The sequence below is a fragment of the Oscarella lobularis genome, chromosome 3 (genome assembly GCF_947507565.1).
Source record: "Oscarella lobularis chromosome 3, ooOscLobu1.1, whole genome shotgun sequence".
NCBI classification, from domain to species: Eukaryota; Metazoa; Porifera; class Homoscleromorpha; order Homosclerophorida; family Oscarellidae; genus Oscarella; species Oscarella lobularis.
The window spans coordinates 703,699-721,362 of NC_089177.1; the positions used below are offsets into that span (position 1 = coordinate 703,699).

The window sequence follows — 17,664 nt, forward strand, 5'->3', positions numbered from 1 at the left end:
TTAGCGAATATTAGCGACACGCCCCGTACAATCTCGTGACTGATGGAGGACTTACTCGACTTGGGAGTTGCGCCAGGGGTGAAAGCAGCTCGCGAACACGCTCTCGCCGTCACTCGCGACTACATATCGCAGCCACGACTCAGTAAGAACAGCAAGAAATGCGCGGGGGCCCCCTTTGTCAGCTCGCTCTTCCCTTACGCGCAGCTTACAGAACCGTATCCGGCGTCAATGGACCGCTAGTCATTTTAGACAGCGTAAAAGTAAGCAATTCTTCTTCGCGACACGAACCCATCGAAGGCGCGATCTCCGTAGTTTCCCAAATACGCCGAAATCGTCTCGCTGACGCTCGCGGACGGCTCGAAACGCAGCGGACAGGTGCTCGAAGTGAGCGGATCGAAAGCCGTGGTGCAGGTAACGAGAAAAATCGGTATTCTCGCCAATGTCACGTGACATCTTCTACCACCCAAGGTCTTCGAAGGAACTTCGGGAATCGACGCGAAGCACACGACGTGCGAATTCACCGGCGACATCCTGCGAACGCCCGTCTCCGAAGACATGTTGGGTGAGATAGTCCAACGATTATTAGTATCTATTATTTATTTATTTATTTATTTATTTATTTATTTATTTATTTATTCACAGGTCGCGTCTTCAATGGCTCGGGAAAACCCATTGACAGAGGCCCCAATATTTTGGCCGAGGACTTTCTCGACATTCAGGGTGAGAATCTTGCGAATCCTAAGGGATTTCTTCCTCAATATGCGTTTTGGTATCAGGTCAGCCAATTAATCCGTGGTCTCGCATTTACCCGGAGGAAATGATTCAGACCGGAATATCGGCCATAGATACAATGAACAGGTATTTTAGATAATTACTGTAATAATATCTAACATCACATCAAACTTATTATTATTTTTTCATTCTTCTCAGCATTGCTCGTGGACAAAAGATTCCAATTTTTTCGGCCGCAGGTCTTCCCCACAACGAAGTAAGCCATAGGCGGACATGATCATATTGAGAAATAAATTTCCGTTTATCTATAGATTGCTGCTCAGATTTGCCGTCAGGGCGGTCTCGTGAAGCACCAGCAGGAGCAGATCAGCAAAGACGTTATGGATTCGCACGAGGACAATTTTGCTATAGTGTTTGCTGCTATGGGGGTAAATGAGAAAATAAATTTATTAATATAATGACGTAAGTATTTCTTCTTCTTCTTCTTGCAGGTGAACATGGAAACGGCTCGATTTTTCAAACAAGATTTCGAGGAAAACGGTTCCATGGAGGGAGTGTGTCTCTTCTTGAATCTCGCCAACGACCCCACGTGTGTTCATAGTGGGAAGACGATTTTTTTAAAAATGAAAATTCTTTATTTTAGCATTGAACGCATTATCACACCTCGAATTGCCTTGACTTCGGCCGAATTTCTCGCCTATCAGTGCGAGAAGCACGTGCTTGTGATATTGACGGACATGAGTTCCTATGCAGAAGCACTTCGAGAGGTAGAGTACGTGGGGGGGGGGGGGGGACACATAGAAACGATTTCTTTTGATTCGACTAGGTCTCAGCTGCTCGCGAAGAAGTTCCAGGACGTCGCGGTTTTCCGGGCTACATGTACACGGATTTAGCGACAATCTACGAGGTGAGCAGGGAGAAGAGATACAGAGTAGCGCGAGAGTGAGCATAGCAACGAAGACAATGATTTTGCAAAAGGCAATTAGCACTATAGGCTTCTTGCTTTTAGCGTGCCGGACGTGTGGAGGGGCGAAATGGATCCATCACGCAGATTCCTATCTTGACCATGCCCAACGACGGCAAGTTTATTTCCTACGTCGATTCCCCTCCGAGTTGATGTGAAATCATTTCTATAGACATCACTCATCCTATTCCGGATTTGACCGGTTACATCACAGAGGGCCAGATCTACGTCGACAGGCAACTGCACAACAGGCAGGTAAGTTGAAACGACGCTAACCCTCAGTCCCCCCTCCTCCACTGCCGGTGGGATTATGTTGATCAGTCTCATGCATACGTATCGCGTAAGTGGCGGCGGCGGCGGCGGCGGCGGCTCCAACTGGCGCTTCCGCTTCGTGTGTCGCTTTTGAATAAATTGGTCTCGTAATGGCTTTCGAAAACAGTTCTGAGTGACCGCAGCCCACCTTGTCCTCCAATACGCGTTTCTTTATCTATCCATTCGCGTGTTGTTTTGACGCTTTGCGCGGGGTCTCCCATGTATTTATTTATCCGCGATTCGCGATCTATAGATAGATGGACGACACGGGGCCAAGTCTCCGCCCCTTCGTTGAAAGCCCATTTCGCTCGAATGCTGTTCTTATGAAATCGAATTATCTCCCGATGTGTATCTTCACATCTTTCGGAGATCGAATTGCCATGTTTATGAAGTTTTTTCGTCTGCGCTTGCATAGACACCCCGCAGCACTATTCATGAGGGAGGTTGTCCCAATAAGTAGCTTTCTAATCCTCGGGCACTTTGCCATTGAAGTGGCCCACCCGCGTCGTCGCTGGAGCATTCTATTTCCGTTGGACAAACATTTTGCATGCAATCGATATTAAATAGCGCGGTTCGGGGCTCCCGGGGGGGGGGGAAGCCGAAGCAAACTTCTCGGCTCCCTGCATTGTTGCTATATTAGGTCTATCCTCCAATCAACGTCCTCCCGTCGCTGTCTCGTCTCATGAAGTCGGCTATAGGAAAGGGAATGACGCGAAAGGATCACCCAGATGTCTCGAATCAATTGGTGCGAGACCTGTGCTCTCGTGATTTTATTTATTTATTTTATTATGTGCAGTATGCCAACTATGCTATTGGTAAGGACGTTCAAGCGATGAAGGCCGTCGTTGGCGAAGAGGCGCTCACTCCCGACGATCAACTCTACTTGGAATTTTTGGGGAAATTCGAGAAGAATTTTATATCTCAAGGTTTCCTAATTTCGGAAAAGTGTACGTTTTTTTGCAAATTGATTTTTTGTTTTTTCTGCAGGTATCTATGAGAATAGAACGGTGTTTGAGTCGTTGGACATCGGTTGGTCTCTCCTGCGCATCTTTCCCAAGGAAATGCTCAAGCGCATTCCGCAGAACACCCTCGCCGAATTCTATCCGCGCGACGCTAAGCATTAGGCGTGACTAGCCTTCTGCTGCCGTGTCTTCTTCGTTACCCCACAACGTTTATGTATTTTGTTCAAAACGTTTTTTTTTTCACCGAGGATGCGCGCGCACTCGCGGCCACGTGCACTGTTGTTGTGCGAGTCGAATGGCGTGAAGGAACCTGGGGCGACCGAAAGGGTTTATTGCCGCTATACGAGGCTGCAGCGGCGACAGGATTAGCTCGAGACACCTGCGTCAGCTCGAGAAGCCCCTCGCTTCTTCCTCAGACCATTGATTGCGCACGTTTTTTCGCAGGTAGGCGATCAGCGTTGCTCAGTTTGTGTAAGGTAAACTTTACGCATACGCTCCTTAGCGAAGGGCATCTTCGTGATGTTATCCAAAGTGGGGCCCTTTTGCGACGTTGTTTTATCATCACGTGATTGTGCAAATGAATGAAGTCAACGTCGCTGCCGTTCTCGGTCGTTTTGGGCCGTTCTGTGGGATCGATTGTCGAGTATGCTACACAAGAAATGTTTCTGCATTTCACGAAAGAGCTCCGGCTTCCTAGGTGCTCCGGAATCGCCGACGAAGTCGTCATACGAGCGTTGGAGATCAGAAAAACTTGCAGAGAATGGACGAAGAAAGAATAGACTGTGGAGTAGTAGTTCTAGCTTTCATATTTTAGTAGGCGCATAATACACTCACGGGAGGGGCGTAGTTCTAGCATTTTAGTAGGCGCATAGGGGCGTAGACAAACCGCGCGTCGCCATAGGTAGGGTAGATAGGCCGTAGATAGGTACAAGTAGGTAGGGTAGCTTAGGGTAGATAGGGCAAAAAACGAAAGGAGAAAGACCTTTTATTTTTAATAAAAATATGAAAAAAATTGCACATAGTCTCCCCTCATGCTCGGGCAGTTTTTATGCGCTGGGGGTCTTGCCCAGGACCCCAGAGCAGTTTTTATACGCTGGGGGTCATGCTCAGGACCCCAGAGCAGTTTTTTGTGACAGGGTCATGCTCAGGACCCCGAAGCAGTTTATGACGTCTTGCCCAGGACGCTCTCCTAAAGAAAGACAATGTAAAACTGAAAAAGAGAAGTCTACTGCAATAGTACCATATCAGGCTCTTCCTTGCCATCTCTGGCTGCGCATGTATACCTGCTGCTGCTGTACATAAAATCAAAAAGCAAGCAGGTATATTTTTGTTTTAGGCGTCGTTCTCTTAGGGGACTACCAATAAACAATGTAGCCTCGTTTGGAGATGCACGCCATATAATTTGGGCAGTTTTCCTTCTCGGGGCCGCACAACCGCTTCAGCAGTTGATATAGGCCTACCCAGGAGACGAGACAGTTTAGACGTTATTGCCTCATAGTCCAGGAGGCATACAGGCACTTTATGAGACTGCATCTATACAAATAAGATGCAAATCCCCGCAGTCCGGTAGATGGACCGACCCGTCTTGCCGAGGACGTTGGGACCGCGGTCTACCTCTTCGTCACTTCCCATTGTATCAATAAACCTAAATCTGATCGTTTGTAGATACCGTGAGATCAGACGGACGGAAAAGCCCCACTGTTTCATAAAGACAATAGGGAATCCGGGAGGCGAGGCAAAAATCAATATCAGAGCAAAAGTGTGAGCTCCTCAAGCGCGAAAAGCCCATCTAAAGGTCTCAGACAATAGTTTCCTGTCGTTCTAGACACTCTGCAACAACAGAGCTGCATTAGCGAACGATTTTATAATGAAAAACGACGACCGAAAATTTTGGGGGCGGAGCGAGGACTTTAGGGCCCCTTTCGGCCAATAAACAAAACTCGAAGCAATCGCACTTGATAAGAAAACGTTTTCTTGCAAAGCGCTTTAGGTCTGAGCGTCTCTATCCTTGACGCTTCGAAGGGAATGAGTAAGCACGGGTTTGCAAAGTCGAAACAGCATCGAGAACGTTCTTCGATGCATTTAAACTACACGAGGAACGTCGTACCTGCGTATTTTGCAGACAGAGTCGCACCATGAAGTCGCACGAAGGTGGTAGCCTTTACGGACAAAGTAACGTATCACGTGAGAATTCCTAGCACAAAAAGAGTTCTCTTAGTAATATCACAAGACAAAAGTGCACAATCGTACGAGAGCCTTCTAGCTGCTTTCATCATCAGCATCCCCACTGACGTCTATCTCAAATCCATACTCTTGATCACATCCCAGATAGGAATCACACATCAGATAGAGAACGTAATTGTAACGACCAGAACTGGGAGCAGCAAATTCCACCTTGACACCGGCCTTCTGCTGCAACGTCAACCGCTTGATAGACAGCAAGCTATAAGACAGAAAAAATGAAATGGAATGCAGGAGAACTCGGGCTATCTTGCCTATTGCTTTCTGGGTCTCCAATCACAACCCACCATCCTTCCTCTTTTTTCTACACACGCATAAAAAAAATTGGGGGAGGAGGGAGGAGACAATTAAGACGTACCTGGGGGTAAAACGGAGCAATAACTGGACCAGGTGGGGTGTTGTCCTCGCGTTCTAATTCCACGCTGACCACAACTGACGAGCCACTAGTCAAAGGATAAAATTCTCTCCCAGAACGTCAATAGGGGGAAAAAAAAACCCCTTCAACCTCGTCAAGTCGTCCTTGTTCAAGACTTCGTATTTAATGTCGATATTAGGATAGCGATTGCAGAAACGAGCCACATCCTATAGGATGAAGAATTGATGATGTCCCCCGCCACTTACTTTATATTTTTTTTTCGGTACCTGCATCTGAGAATCTGTCAACTGCAAGAGACCATTTCGATCTTTATCTTCCATGTCCATAACGTCAAAGATGCTTTCCACTTTGCGTTCCTGGCACCGTTCAATGACGGCGGAAGTGAAATGAGGGAGCTGCTTCAAGTAGGAGTCTTTATTCCACACGGCTTGAGTGATCTGTTGCAAAAAACATCGTTTTTCCCAGCACGGCGAAAAGAGAGAAGATAGGCGTACCATTTGAGAAAGTTCCATGGCTTGGAGCGCCGGGTTCAGCCAACCGTTGCTGCTCAGCACGTCAACACACGCTTGAATAAGACGCAGAACCTAAAAGGGGGAGAAAACGCTAGAAAAAAATCGCGTTGAAAGCAAAGATTCGCTGACCTTCTTTAACATTTGTTCAGTGTCCTGCTGCAGTTCAGCGGAGAGCTGCAGACGAGACAGATGCGCCTGAAGCAGGAGATTGGTCTTGATGTGCGGATCGTTGAATTTGCTTCCAGTCGGAAGTTTCAGAGGAACTCTACTAGTCAACTAAAAAAACAAGGCACATATAACGCGTAGACCGGAATCTATCGACGCTGCTACCTGTCTGAGAATAGCCTCTTCGTGATGACGCAACGGAATACCCTCGAATTCCGCAGCCGAAGAGACGATCTCAACGAGACCTCTCAGCTTCGTCTTCGCGTTGAGAGACATGCTAAACAATTCTGAAACAGAAAAGCGTCAACTGCGAGTCTACGCATAGCAGCCATTCCCTACCAATAGTGGTATAATTTATATAGTAGTAGGCCGCGATCATGCCCAAGTTTAGGGGATGAACGTCGATTTCCTCTTCAATGCCGATACACTAAGAAAACAACACTCAATGGCTCTCCTACAATACTATCGATCAATATCAATACTTTAGACTGCTGCAAGTCGTTCAGCGTATTCTCCACAAGTTCCGACATGTGATCAGACAAATGACGATGGGTGACGCCTAAGAAGAAACGTGGCCATTCTTTATTCCGTCGTTAGAAAGCTCTCTCACCTTGGAGATTATAGTAGTTTGGGTTTTGAGTCATTCGCCTGTAGAGAAACGTCCACGTGAGATAGTCCACCGCGTCCTGCTTGTTCTCTACGGTCTTCGTAACGATCTCCGCGTTGAAGTGGTCGTGCAAGAAATGATCTAGATGCGACTACAGAAACAGTAAAGAACCTTCCGAGGCAAAAGTGTAGGCAACTATACATACCTCAATGGGAAGAGGTTCATAAAGAAATTTCTTAAAGATTTCTTTTTTGGAAAGTTGGCAAAGAATGACGCATTTGGCTATTATAGAAAAAATTCGTTGTCGCTTAATGATTCATCTACGTCTACGGCACCTTCGTCGTCCACTAAAGGCCGGTTTGCATAGCCAACCATGCGAATGACGTCCGTCAAGGAATAGTCAACGTATCTATATGAGATTCAGTTGTTCGTGTTGGGCAATTGGCTTTTTGTTTTACCGGTGGCCTCTTCCGTCGTAGCACTGCGTGTCCATCACGACAACGAGATAAGCAGACATGCCAAGCGCCCAGCAGAGTCCCGCAGATACAACGACAACCTGATTCGATCAAAATATACAAAAAAATGATCAGAAATTTAATTAATCTATACCTGAACGGCGCCAGAGTTGAAAAGATGACGAACGATTTGCAGTTCCAAGTCCGTGAGTCCTTCGTGGGCGTACGCAACGCCGCTAGCCAATGATTCCTTCAGGGTCTAAGGAACAAACTCTACTTTGTAGGTAAAAGCTTCTAGGATGACGACGTATACCTTGTCTTTTATGTGCTCTAGATGATCCGTCAAGTCTTCCTTTGCACAGTGAAGAAATCTAGGATATTTAAATCATGCAAAAGATTTCCTTGAAAATTTATCTTTATTTGCCTCTGCGGTTTCATGTCTGCTCCGCAGAATGTCAGCAAGTCGATTGACGTTAGTCGCGCCTGTTTTCTTGACGGCACGAAGACGATGGCCGGCTTTGTTGGCGAATGACGAACAATGGCTTGGTAGACAGACTTCGCCATCGCAGTCAAACGAGAAGCCGCGTGGCTAATGTTAAACCCCTAGAGAACGCGAGAAACGAAGCTCTAAAGGCGATGGATAATATAGCAAAGGAAAGACGGCGTACTTGAACGTGAAGTTCCAGAGGAACTGGCCTCACGTTGGGATGGAAATTGAAGGAGCTGTGCGAAGTGGCTCCAATCCACTGGCTTACGTCCTAGAGCAGGGAGAAACACGTAGCAAGTGGAGCCGCTTTTTGAATCTTCTACTCTACTCTACCCTAGCTATGGAAACCGATGAGCTGAGAACAACGATTCTAATTTTCTTTTCCATTTGAGATGCGATGTATCGCATTCGGGAGCAAATGATTTCCAGTATGTGCTGCGCGACAAAAAAAGAAAATTCAATTTAGAAAAACCGACGTTTCATCTACGGTATAAATACCCCGTTTTCTCCGCCAATCAAATGAGCTTCGTCGACAATAAAGAGCCCGACGTTTTGAACGTTTTTCCTCTGCTTCCATCGCCTTGACAACACGTCCCATTTTTCAGGCGTTCCAATGACGATATTTCCCTGCAATGTCCAGTGCAAAGACAAAGATAAAAACCCTGATTTTATACCTTAGCAATGAGCTTGAGATCAGCACTCGTTTCACCAGTCAACAGCACCACTTTTCTCCCAAGCTTACGCCCAAATTTCGCCTCCCACTCAATAAAAATCTAAAACGCACACATCGATTAAAAAATTCCAGGGCTGTTATAGCTCTTACTTCTTCCGCGAGCTGTCTGATTGGCGTAATAAAGACGCATCGGCCGTCAGGCGAGTTGCTCAGCATCCGAAGCACCGCCAGTTCCGCGCAAACGGTCTTTCCACTTCCAGTCGGCGCTCCAATGAACACGTTCTCATCGGCGCTGTAAACCGTGTTGAAGACCTGCGTCTGGATGGGATTGAACATTTCGAACTGATCCCCGTAGAGAGACTCGAAGGCTTCGTTTTTCAAAGCGGAGACGGGCAACGGTTGAAGATCGAGTAGTTCCGTGGGAGGCGGATTCTTTTCCGGAAGCAGCAAGTGGCGAAACGAAACAGGCAGCTGAGTCTCAGAACCTAAAAAAAAAGAAAGAAAAGAGTCCCGATGAATTTCATACCAATTATTTGAAGATTTTTCTCACCGATCCAGGTATCCGCTACGATGCGGATGAAGTACTGCGGCGGTAGGGGCTCAAAAATAGGAACGAAAAATTCAACGGTGTGCTCCTCTTCCGCGTATTTGCTCTTCAGTAGGAAATACTCGTGGTGAAGAATAATTTCGCTGTCGCCGTCTTCGACAAAGATCCAGAAAGACTGCAAAAAATTATTCGGAAATTTCGTTGAGACGCTTCTATAGACAGACGAAATCACCTGAGAATTTCCGTGGACTTTTTCCTCCCATTGAAAGTCCGGTGTGATAGTCAACTCGACTTTCAGGGTTGATCTAAGAAAAATCGTTGGGGTACGGTGCATGGATCCCGTTCTCCTTTACCTCGTTATCGGCTGGATGTGAGTGGCAAGGTCAAGTTTCGGAAACTGGTGAACGAACTTGTGAATGGTCTTTCCCATTTTGGGATTGCGAATCAATTCGCCGATTTCGGTGTGATTCAAATCGTAGAGTCGCTCCCAAGCGAATTCCTCCTTCTTCTCCAACTTCACCACCACCTCCATGGGCATTCTCCGAAACTGACGCAGAGGACTCATAGAAGACCACCTAAAGAGAAAAGAAGACTCGGATCAGTAACTGGGCCCTCCCCATTTCTCCAAGCACGCACATTCTCTTGGTGACCATTTTGCACAGGCTCAACGCTCTGTCCGTCAGCTGGGCCCATCCCCTGTGCAAGACAATTTCGAAAAGCGCTCTCAACAAACGCCCAGCCGACTACAATAAACTCGTAACCATAAAAGTATACGAAATTATTTCGTGCCGTGTCTCTACCTGAGTGACGTAGACCATGTCGGCAATAAGAGCAAATCCCTCCAATTTCAACTGAGATATGTGCGCTTGAAGAAGAACGTTGACCTGATAGAATATTTTAAAATGACGGCAAAGCGGCGGGACTTTTCAAACCTTGGCGCTGGATTCTTCAATGCTTTCTTTCACTGGAATGGGGACCCGTTCTAGTAGCTTTATCAGTTCTAGCTTTTCCTCCTAAGAAACGAATGTCTCCTCGCCGTTTCATCCGTTCAACAAACCTTACCTCTCGAACGGTGACGTATTTGAATTCGGATGACAAAGAAAAGACGCGGAAGAGCTCGATTTGGCTCAAATTGGGTTTCAGTAGACTACTGTACGTCGCCATGGTTTCGTGGGTGCAATAATAGTGACTGGCAATTCGTCCGAGCTCAGTTACCTCGAGGACGAAAACGCATCACGTCGAGGGAAAAGCGTAAAAAAACAATATCGCTCACCTGAAAAATACCCGTTTTTCTGTCGTACTTGATGAGAGAATTTTTATCGAGAATGATAGCGGCCGTGTGAATCAAATCAGCCCTTCTCTAAAAAGAAAACGGTTGGCCTGCTTCATTTAAATCAAAGAATGCAAACTCGTACTTTCTCTAAAAGAGGATCCTGCTCTGCTTCGTCGTGGGAAATCCCGTACAGGGTCGGAGATTGGAGCATTCGAATGTACAAGTACGTGTAGCCCAAGTACTGAACCGCCTCCTTGGCATTGTGCACCGTGCCCAGCACAATCTCCGCGTTCAAATTGTCGGCAAGTTTATTGACGAATTGGCTCTCGACGGGCAGCTGCTGGTTGAGGAGCGACAAATAGTACTGGAGCTCGGAGTGAGACGTTATAAGAATGCCCTCCCCACGGCTGTCGTATTGAGGACGTCCGGCACGACCAAACATCTGCATAAGAAGTCATGTGAAAAAAAAGTCTTAAAATCGTATATCTTGCCTGTAAGATGTCGAGGGCTCCCAGTTCGACCCACTGTCCCTTTTCTGGACTGTAAACCTGAGTTCCCTTGATGATGACCGTGTGTGCTGGAAGATTGACGCCCCAAGCCAGTGTAGCGGTCGAAACCAGCACCTAATTCAAATCTAAAATACGCAAAAACATAATTTAGTTAAAGTTACCTGGATGTGACGGTCAGCAAACAAGTCCTCAACCAGAGTACGATCGACTCTAGAACAGAAAAAGGATCGATCGCGAACGCACGATCCATTGTTCCATTACCTCGTCATTCCTGCGTGATGAATAGCGAATCCGTACGGCAAAAGATCCTTCAACTCTGGATTCTACAAAGTCCGACCACAATAGAAGCCTTTCATTGTTCCCCGTCTCCCCTTCCTTGCCTTCGTTTGTTCCGCTTCGGATTTCAGCACTTCGGCGCTTGCCGATTCTTCTCTCAGAAACTGGCCAATCGTGTCGCGATCCAGAGACATGTCGCGAATGGCGCGCGCCGTCTTTCCCGTCTCCTTTCGCGAGTGAACGAAGACGAGCACCTGATTTTTTCCAGCGTGATCCATCACCTTATCGTACACAATCTCATTCATCAACTAAAGAAACAAAACATCACACACGTTACATATAGATTCTAGGAAACGATCACCTGAAATTTTTTCAGCGCTTTCTTTTCCGTAATTCCAACGAAGGTTTGCTCCAAGGCGACGGGTCGAAAGCTGTTGTCGAAGAAGAACAAGCCCTTCGATGGATCGACGCGCAGAAACGTGGCGACGTCTTCGAAATTGGGCAGAGTGGCGGAGAGACCGACGAGTCGTACGGGTTCTTGCGTCGCTTCGACTTGACGAATCGTCCTCGCCACAATCGATTCCAGAACAGGTCCGCGATTGTCGTGAAGCAAGTGAATTTCATCCTAGGGATGAAAAGACTTTTTCTCGCAATGAAGCCCTTTTCCTTGATTGACTTACAATGATGACGAGCGAGACGAGTTGAGCGTACGTTCGTTCGCCGCTTTTTCTCGTGATAATGTCCCATTTTTCGGGCGTGCACACAATGACTTGAGTCTCCAGAATCTGTTCGCGACTCAACTGATGATCGCCGGTCAATTCGTTTACCTTGACGCCATACGATTCCAATCTCTAAAACATAAGTCGTATATAAATAAATTATTGGAAACCGATTTCAGTATTTTTACCTTGGAAAAATTGCCGACCATTTCCTGTACGAGCGATTTCATTGGCGCAATGTAGATCACTTTGAAGTCGTCCAACCGAATCGACCCGTCATCGTCCATGTGTTTTCCTATTTCCCGTAGAATTGTCAGTAGAGCTACATTCGTTTTTCCTGCGCCCTGGAGACGAAAGAAAAAACGTCCCAAGAGTGGAAAACGAAGGAGCGGAGGATCTACCGTGGGCGCGCAAAGGAGAATGTTCTCGTCGCTGCCGAACGCCGTCTTGCACAGACGACTCTGAATTCGATTGAGACTCGTGTACGTGCCGAACGCTTCTCGAGACCACTTCGGAAGTTCGTCGATTCTCACGAGTTTCTAAAAGAGAAAGTGACGCAAAGGGAGAAAAGCATTGCGAAATAATTTACCTCTTCGACTTCAAATGGTTTGGGTTTCAGAGCAGGAACGTGGATTTCTTCATAGCCTATAAAAAAAGTAGTACTCTTATTTCGTCCAGCTGAAATGACTCACCTTTCTTTGCCTTTCTGAAGGAGCCGTCTGGCAGCGTGCACTTACGGTTGGCCATGAAGTGACTGCCCTGAGAAAACTTCAAGTCCTCGAGATCAAGCAACTTTTTGGGATGAGTCTAACAAGAGGATCATCGGAGAAAAGATAAAAAATTCGTTTTTTTTCTATACCCCTTTCTTTTTGATCTGATCAGCGTCTTCTGCTTCCAAGCCGGACTCCACTTTGCTTTTTCTCTGCGCCGCCTTTCGTGCCCTCTCCTCCTGTAGAAAGAAAAAGCTAGTCATGGTTTCCCCTCCGTCTTTGGAGTCGCAAGACCTGCACTAAATCATCCGTTTCCATGGCATTCAACGCCTGCAGAACGGGCAGTAGATCGGCATCAGAAGCCATTTTCATTTCCAACTGCTTTCGCTCATCGTCATTCTCAGCCCGAGCCAAAAGCGTACAATACAAAACTAAAGAATAAAAGACGACCTAAACTTTCCATCCATCCATCGAACTCCTTTTTCACCTTTCATTCGATTCTGTCTCAGCATCTTGATAAAGTTAAACTGATCGAATCCAAGCAAAATGACCAACTTGTTCTCGCAATCCCTATCGTCCGCCGCCGTCTTCAAAATATCCAAAACCTCGTTCGCCTTCTTCTGGGACACCATCGGATCCTCGTAGAACTTATTCAACTCCCGCTGAAGAAAATACGCGTCGATCATGCGAGGATTCAACTCGTCGACGCCCCGCTCTCCGCCGCCGCCGCCGCCCCACGCGTCGCCGCCACCACCGGGGGCCCCGTCGAGGGAACCAGCGTGCAAAATCAATTTATCGTCCGCCTCTTCGCCCCCGTTCTCGTCGCCCGAATCGTCCTCCTTCACTTCGCCGCGATATTCGCCGCCGCCGCCTTTCGTCGACGTCGTCGCGTCGCCGCCGCCGCCGTCGTCTTCCTCGAAAACGACGGCGACGCCGTATTTCTCGTCGATTTCCATTTCGCCCGATTCGGCGGCGCTCTGGGCCGCCGCGTCCTTTTCCGGCGTGTAATCGGCGATTTTCTTACCGAGGCTATAGAGAAGGGCGAATCGTTCGTCGGTCATCGAACCGAGAAGCGATTCGACGTCCTTTTTCTTCTCCTTTTCGCGAAGGCGATCGGTTTTGAGCGTGGCGAGAACTTCGTCGGCGGCGCCGCATAGAATGTCGCGCGGCTGATCGCCGATCGACGACTGAATGAAGCTGAGGAGGATTTCGTACGTGCCTTTCGATTCTTTCGTTTTCGGGCGGTAGTAGATGCCCGAGACGTCGACGTCTTCGGTTTTGCCGGCGCGATTTTCGCGTCGATCGTCGCGTTTCGATCGCCTATGGGGGGATTTTTTCAGTCAAAGTGCCGACGTACTGTAGAGACGTTCTCTCACTTCGCTTCGCTTGCTGGGGGTCGCGTTCGTTGCGATCGATCGCCCATGCGATGGCCCGTTAGCTTGCCGGAAAGCGAGAGAACCTCGCCGGTCGGTTCGTCCTTGCCGACGCGATCGATCAACGATCGATCGGGTTGCAAGACGAGATTCGAATTCTAACGCGAAATCGTTGTGGTTTGAGAGGCGCCATGGCGTGTCGCGTGCATTCTCACCGCTTTGTATTCGTACTGCACACGCCTAGCCGAGACATCTGCCATTTTGGATCTGTTTTTCCGGCAGAAAGCGAACGAGAAAACCACGCGGTCGAACAAGACGACCAACGCAAGCGCGAACTCACAGCAGACCTCCCGTATAAGTAGCCCAGCATACAGTATTAGGAGAAAAGAAATTGAAATTGCCAGCAAATACGCAAATGTTATTCCTGTTTTCAATAAATATTTAAACAGAAATTGCCTCACCTGACGCTTTGTTGTCCATAGTTTGATAAGAAATAGACTGTTCAATTTCTCGCTTCTTCTGACGATATTCAATGATCGTCATGGCAAGAAGAATAAGCCACACAACAACAGCAGCCCAAAGACAATACTAAAAAACATGCTTTGTACTGGCAAACTTCTGAAACAACGATTTACCTCTGCTAGAGTCATCTGCAACCAGGCTTTAGGTAGAGACACCTTCATAATATCTTCACAGCTGCACAATTGATTTTCTAGTATGTCCAAAAAAAGATTGCGTTTCGTCTCACCTGGCGCTTTGCCCACTCCTTTCTTTGACAATCTCCCTTGCAGATGAGCAGAACGCTTTCATTCCGGCTGAGTCCATGCAGGCGATTCCAAAGAGGCAAATCAAAGTGATAGCAGAAACGGCAATCTTGCTCTTAGTCAGCCAAAGTAGAATAGTCCTGGCAAAGAAAACAGAGAGAGAACCATACATATGAAGAAGCAAAAGTATACTTCCGGCCCACATGCATACCGACGTCCTTTTCGAATTCGCACCAAGGTCACAACGTTGGCGACTGTTGCCACGACAGCAATGGCGATTGATGGAAAGGCCGAAAAGATGACCACGTTGCACGACGCGGCAATCGGATTCGAGGCCGACTGACTCTCCGCGTCCCATTCGGCAAAAAGAAAGCAGGCTCCATCAAACGTATCTTTCTTGGCGACCCACGTTGCTATCATATAGATGAGCGAAGCGAGGACGCTCATTGCGAGGACGACAAACTCGACGTGAATCAAGCACACACCCATGGTATTTGCTTTCACGTATGAGTCGGGCGTCTGCGTTAGTAAATCAAATCAATGACGCGTCACTACTGTACATCTTGAAAACAGATTGTTTCTACAGTTGTATGACTTACTTGTGCAACGTGTGAAACGTGACGATGACTAAGGACGTATTCTATAAACGTAAAAAAGAACACAAAAGCGCAAGACACGGTTTCGCCAGCAGATGTGCAAAAGATCCAAGACGGTCAGGTCTAATTGATTGCCTAATTGATTGCTCCGTTCTTCTTTTTGGCCGGATCGGAGACAGTGTAGGGAGGTGGCGTGGTCTCTTTACTTTCCGCTGGGTTTTCCATGCTTTCATACCGGAAACCCCGTCCAATTTCCCGCTTCTTTTGAATATATTCAACCACTGCAATGGCGAGAAGAATGAGCCCCACACCAGTCGCAGCCCAAAGACAATACTGAAATCAAGAAAAATGCTATTATAATAAAAAACGAATACAGAGTGATGACAGACCTCAACAAGAGTCATTTGTAACCAAGTTTCAGATGGAAAATAGTTCTTTGAAAAATCGTCTACATTTTTTAGGGTTTTCACAATTTCTCCACAGCTGGCAAACGGAAACCCAAATACAAATAGTCTCGAAAAAAGAGACAAGCCGTACTGTAGCTCACCTGCGCCGATCCCCCTGCGCTTTTTCGGAGGCCGATTTTAGATTCGAACAGAACGTGTTCAGTCCCGCTGTGGCCGTGCCAGCAATTCCAATAAGGCAAATCAGAACGATACATAAAATGGCTATCTTGGTTTTATTCCAAATAAGCCGCTTGGTTCTATTGAGAGAAGGGGGGCTCCTTTCGAGGATATCTAAAACTCGCGTCTCACGTATTTCCGCTACGCCTTCTTCTTAGGGCAAGCACGTCAATAACTCCAAACAGAATACAAATTCCGAGTAAGGCGAAGGCCGAAAAGATAACAGCGTTGCACGGAGCCCCCGTTTTCGGCGTGAAGAGGACTAAAGGGCCTTGTGGCTTCCAGTCCATGAAAAGGAAGCAGCCACCATGAAACGCGGCTCCCCTGGCGACCCACGTCGCTATCATGTAGACGAGCGACACGATAACGCCCGCTGTGAGAACAACAAGCTCGCAGACTGTCGTACACTGGCCCATCGTCACCACACGCTAATTAACACACGTGATGCTTGCTTGAAGGCATGCGTAGAGTGGTTTTTCAAAAGTACAACATTTTTGGGTGAATCTAATTTTTTAGCGTGAAGATTGACGTTTCTGCACACATGCAGTCATTTCTTCATGGCCTTTCTTAGCAAATCAGCGAGATAATTGTATGGTGGATTGGCGCCCTTTAGAGCGTCGCAAAACTTCGCCAACGAGCCGGGACCGCGCTTTGACAGGTACGTCCATATGAGCTTCGTCTTTTGGTCATCGTCTGTCCTTTCGGCTTTGATGTCTTGGAGATCACCGAAGCTGACGAGACCTTTTTCCATTAGCTGACTTTCGAGACTTGACGTCAGGGCGAAGCTGTTCAATACGGCCGTATAGTTTTCCTGCACTATTTGCCACTCGTCGCTCATGCTACTTCCAAACCGTTCTGCTTCGAAAAAATGAAAGTGAAACTAACTTCCCGTACAAAAGACAACGCCTTCATAGAATTAAAAATTTTCTAGAGTTCATTTTAGTCGAGAAGCCTGGAATATTCCCCCCGTATCATATCTCTAGAAATCCCGGCGGTTTCACAGGCCTTGCATAGTTCTCCAACAGTTGCCTTCAAACCCTTGTCAGCTACCCATGCGTCAATGGTTCGGCTTAGTCTGTCTGAATCGGTTCTCAAGCCAAACGTAGACTCAATGTCGTCAAGATCAAAAAATCGAAATCCCAATAGTTCACCAATTTTTCGCCATTTAGAATTACCCACTGTTGACACAGCCAAATTCAATTTGATATATTTGCTTACCGGCGCACCATCAGGAGGCAAATCATGTTTAGGTGGCGGTGGTGGTCTTGGGATAGAATCTTGAGGACTGTAGAAGGGCTGCTGCTGCTGTTCAGGCATATAATAGCCATAAGGAGGCGGAGGTTGCTGTCCCACAGGATAGCCTGGGACAGGAACTGGTGCATAATAATGCTGTGGTAATTGCTGTCGCTGAGCAAATGCTGGTCCTGGTCCATACATTGGCTGTTGTGCACGTGGGCGCCGACTAGGAAAACTTGGTGGCTGAGGGATGGATCCGTGAGGTTGAAGACTCCATTCTCTTAGCTGAGAAGCAAGGTATTCGTAAGAAGACTCTTCTAAAGCTTGACGAAACAATTCTAGCGAGCCGGATCCCCTTTTCGCCATGTATTTCAAAATGAGAGTGAACTTTTGCTGGTAGTCGGTCCGCTCTGCAGTGACATCTTGAAGATCGTCGTACGAGACGAGACCCTTCTCTATTAGCTTAATTTTTAGACCTTCCGAAAGAGCAAAGTTGTCCATTACGTCGCTCAAGTGCGAGGTGACGACGTTCCACTCGCCCGACATATTGAC

At 47.3% G+C, this 17,664-nt stretch overlaps 3 protein-coding genes and 1 long non-coding RNA gene across 6 annotated transcripts; 2 read left to right on the forward strand and 2 right to left on the reverse strand.

Annotated features, from left to right (window-relative positions):
* Position 1: 1 nt before the first annotated feature.
* On the forward strand, positions 2-3,218 carry LOC136184648 (V-type proton ATPase subunit B). The gene is made up of 16 exons (XM_065971572.1): positions 2-142; positions 205-260; positions 313-411; positions 469-562; positions 643-720; positions 777-858; positions 931-988; positions 1,044-1,160; positions 1,224-1,321; positions 1,376-1,499; positions 1,559-1,639; positions 1,742-1,811; positions 1,869-1,951; positions 2,649-2,753; positions 2,805-2,934; positions 2,996-3,218. Exons 1-16 carry the CDS (start codon positions 43-45, stop codon positions 3,130-3,132), a joined length of 1,512 nt encoding a protein of 503 aa, XP_065827644.1. The 5' UTR covers positions 2-42; the 3' UTR covers positions 3,133-3,218.
* Positions 3,219-3,266: 48 nt separating this feature from the next.
* On the forward strand, positions 3,267-4,004 carry LOC136184662 (uncharacterized). The gene is made up of 3 exons (XR_010669404.1): positions 3,267-3,353; positions 3,415-3,613; positions 3,668-4,004. It is a non-coding gene; the product is annotated as an uncharacterized lncRNA (long non-coding RNA).
* A 1,126-nt stretch (positions 4,005-5,130) lies between these two features.
* LOC136184658 (U5 small nuclear ribonucleoprotein 200 kDa helicase-like) lies at positions 5,131-14,243 on the reverse strand. Its single transcript, XM_065971582.1, has 46 exons — positions 14,109-14,243; positions 13,897-14,051; positions 13,008-13,840; positions 12,815-12,951; positions 12,670-12,759; positions 12,503-12,617; positions 12,400-12,455; positions 12,212-12,349; positions 11,999-12,154; positions 11,772-11,942; positions 11,453-11,716; positions 11,196-11,399; positions 11,077-11,138; positions 10,977-11,025; positions 10,798-10,929; positions 10,449-10,748; positions 10,307-10,393; positions 10,096-10,248; positions 9,966-10,046; positions 9,834-9,917; positions 9,670-9,776; positions 9,387-9,608; positions 9,266-9,338; positions 9,037-9,208; positions 8,637-8,971; positions 8,488-8,586; positions 8,312-8,440; positions 8,147-8,248; positions 7,995-8,084; positions 7,751-7,929; positions 7,640-7,697; positions 7,481-7,585; positions 7,330-7,427; positions 7,207-7,280; positions 7,077-7,153; positions 6,875-7,022; positions 6,747-6,823; positions 6,604-6,691; positions 6,430-6,551; positions 6,229-6,375; positions 6,082-6,171; positions 5,854-6,024; positions 5,717-5,793; positions 5,570-5,654; positions 5,466-5,515; positions 5,131-5,413 (listed from the first exon to the last, which is right to left on the reverse strand). The coding sequence occupies exons 1-46, from the start codon at positions 14,151-14,153 to the stop codon at positions 5,230-5,232; spliced, it is 6,471 nt and encodes a 2,156-aa protein (XP_065827654.1). The 5' UTR covers positions 14,154-14,243; the 3' UTR covers positions 5,131-5,229.
* Positions 14,244-14,247: 4 nt separating this feature from the next.
* On the reverse strand, positions 14,248-17,659 carry LOC136184660 (transmembrane protein 179-like). 3 transcript variants are annotated; one of them, XM_065971587.1, is made up of 8 exons: positions 16,009-17,659; positions 15,801-15,956; positions 15,643-15,736; positions 15,257-15,586; positions 14,869-15,176; positions 14,642-14,797; positions 14,529-14,589; positions 14,248-14,481 (listed from the first exon to the last, which is right to left on the reverse strand). In XM_065971587.1, the coding sequence occupies exons 5-8, from the start codon at positions 15,144-15,146 to the stop codon at positions 14,335-14,337; spliced, it is 642 nt and encodes a 213-aa protein (XP_065827659.1). In that variant the 5' UTR covers positions 15,147-15,176; positions 15,257-15,586; positions 15,643-15,736; positions 15,801-15,956; positions 16,009-17,659; the 3' UTR covers positions 14,248-14,334. The 3 variants fall into 3 exon arrangements, with proteins under 3 accessions (XP_065827659.1, XP_065827658.1, XP_065827656.1); XM_065971586.1 differs by having other exon boundaries at positions 14,869-15,211; XM_065971584.1 differs by lacking the exons at positions 14,248-14,481; positions 14,529-14,589; positions 14,642-14,797; positions 14,869-15,176 and having other exon boundaries at positions 15,276-15,586; positions 16,009-16,328.
* Between the last annotated feature and the right edge of the window lie 5 nt (positions 17,660-17,664).

Bases quoted from the DNA above. Each gene is read 5' to 3' on its own strand.
- LOC136184648 (XM_065971572.1), top strand. From the start codon at position 43: ATGGAGGACTTACTCGACTTGGGAGTTGCGCCAGGGGTGAAAGCAGCT. The intron at 261-312 runs GTAAGCAATTCT...CGATCTCCGTAG, and splicing joins TCATTTTAGACAGCGTAAAA to TTTCCCAAATACGCCGAAAT. The intron at 989-1,043 runs GTAAGCCATAGG...GTTTATCTATAG, and splicing joins CAGGTCTTCCCCACAACGAA to ATTGCTGCTCAGATTTGCCG.
- LOC136184658 (XM_065971582.1), bottom strand. From the start codon at position 14,153: ATGGCAGATGTCTCGGCTAGGCGTGTGCAGTACGAATACAAAGCG. The intron at 10,394-10,448 runs GTACGAGTTTGC...TTTTCTTTTTAG, and splicing joins AGGATCCTCTTTTAGAGAAA to AGAAGGGCTGATTTGATTCA. The intron at 8,249-8,311 runs GTATTTATACCG...TTTGTCGCGCAG, and splicing joins TGATTGGCGGAGAAAACGGG to CACATACTGGAAATCATTTG.
- LOC136184660 (XM_065971584.1), bottom strand. From the start codon at position 16,292: ATGGGCCAGTGTACGACAGTCTGCGAGCTTGTTGTTCTCACAGCGGGC. The intron at 15,737-15,800 runs GTGAGCTACAGT...TCCGTTTGCCAG, and splicing joins GCGCAGGGGGATCGGCGCAG to CTGTGGAGAAATTGTGAAAA. The intron at 15,587-15,642 runs GTCTGTCATCAC...TCTTGATTTCAG, and splicing joins TACAAATGACTCTTGTTGAG to TATTGTCTTTGGGCTGCGAC.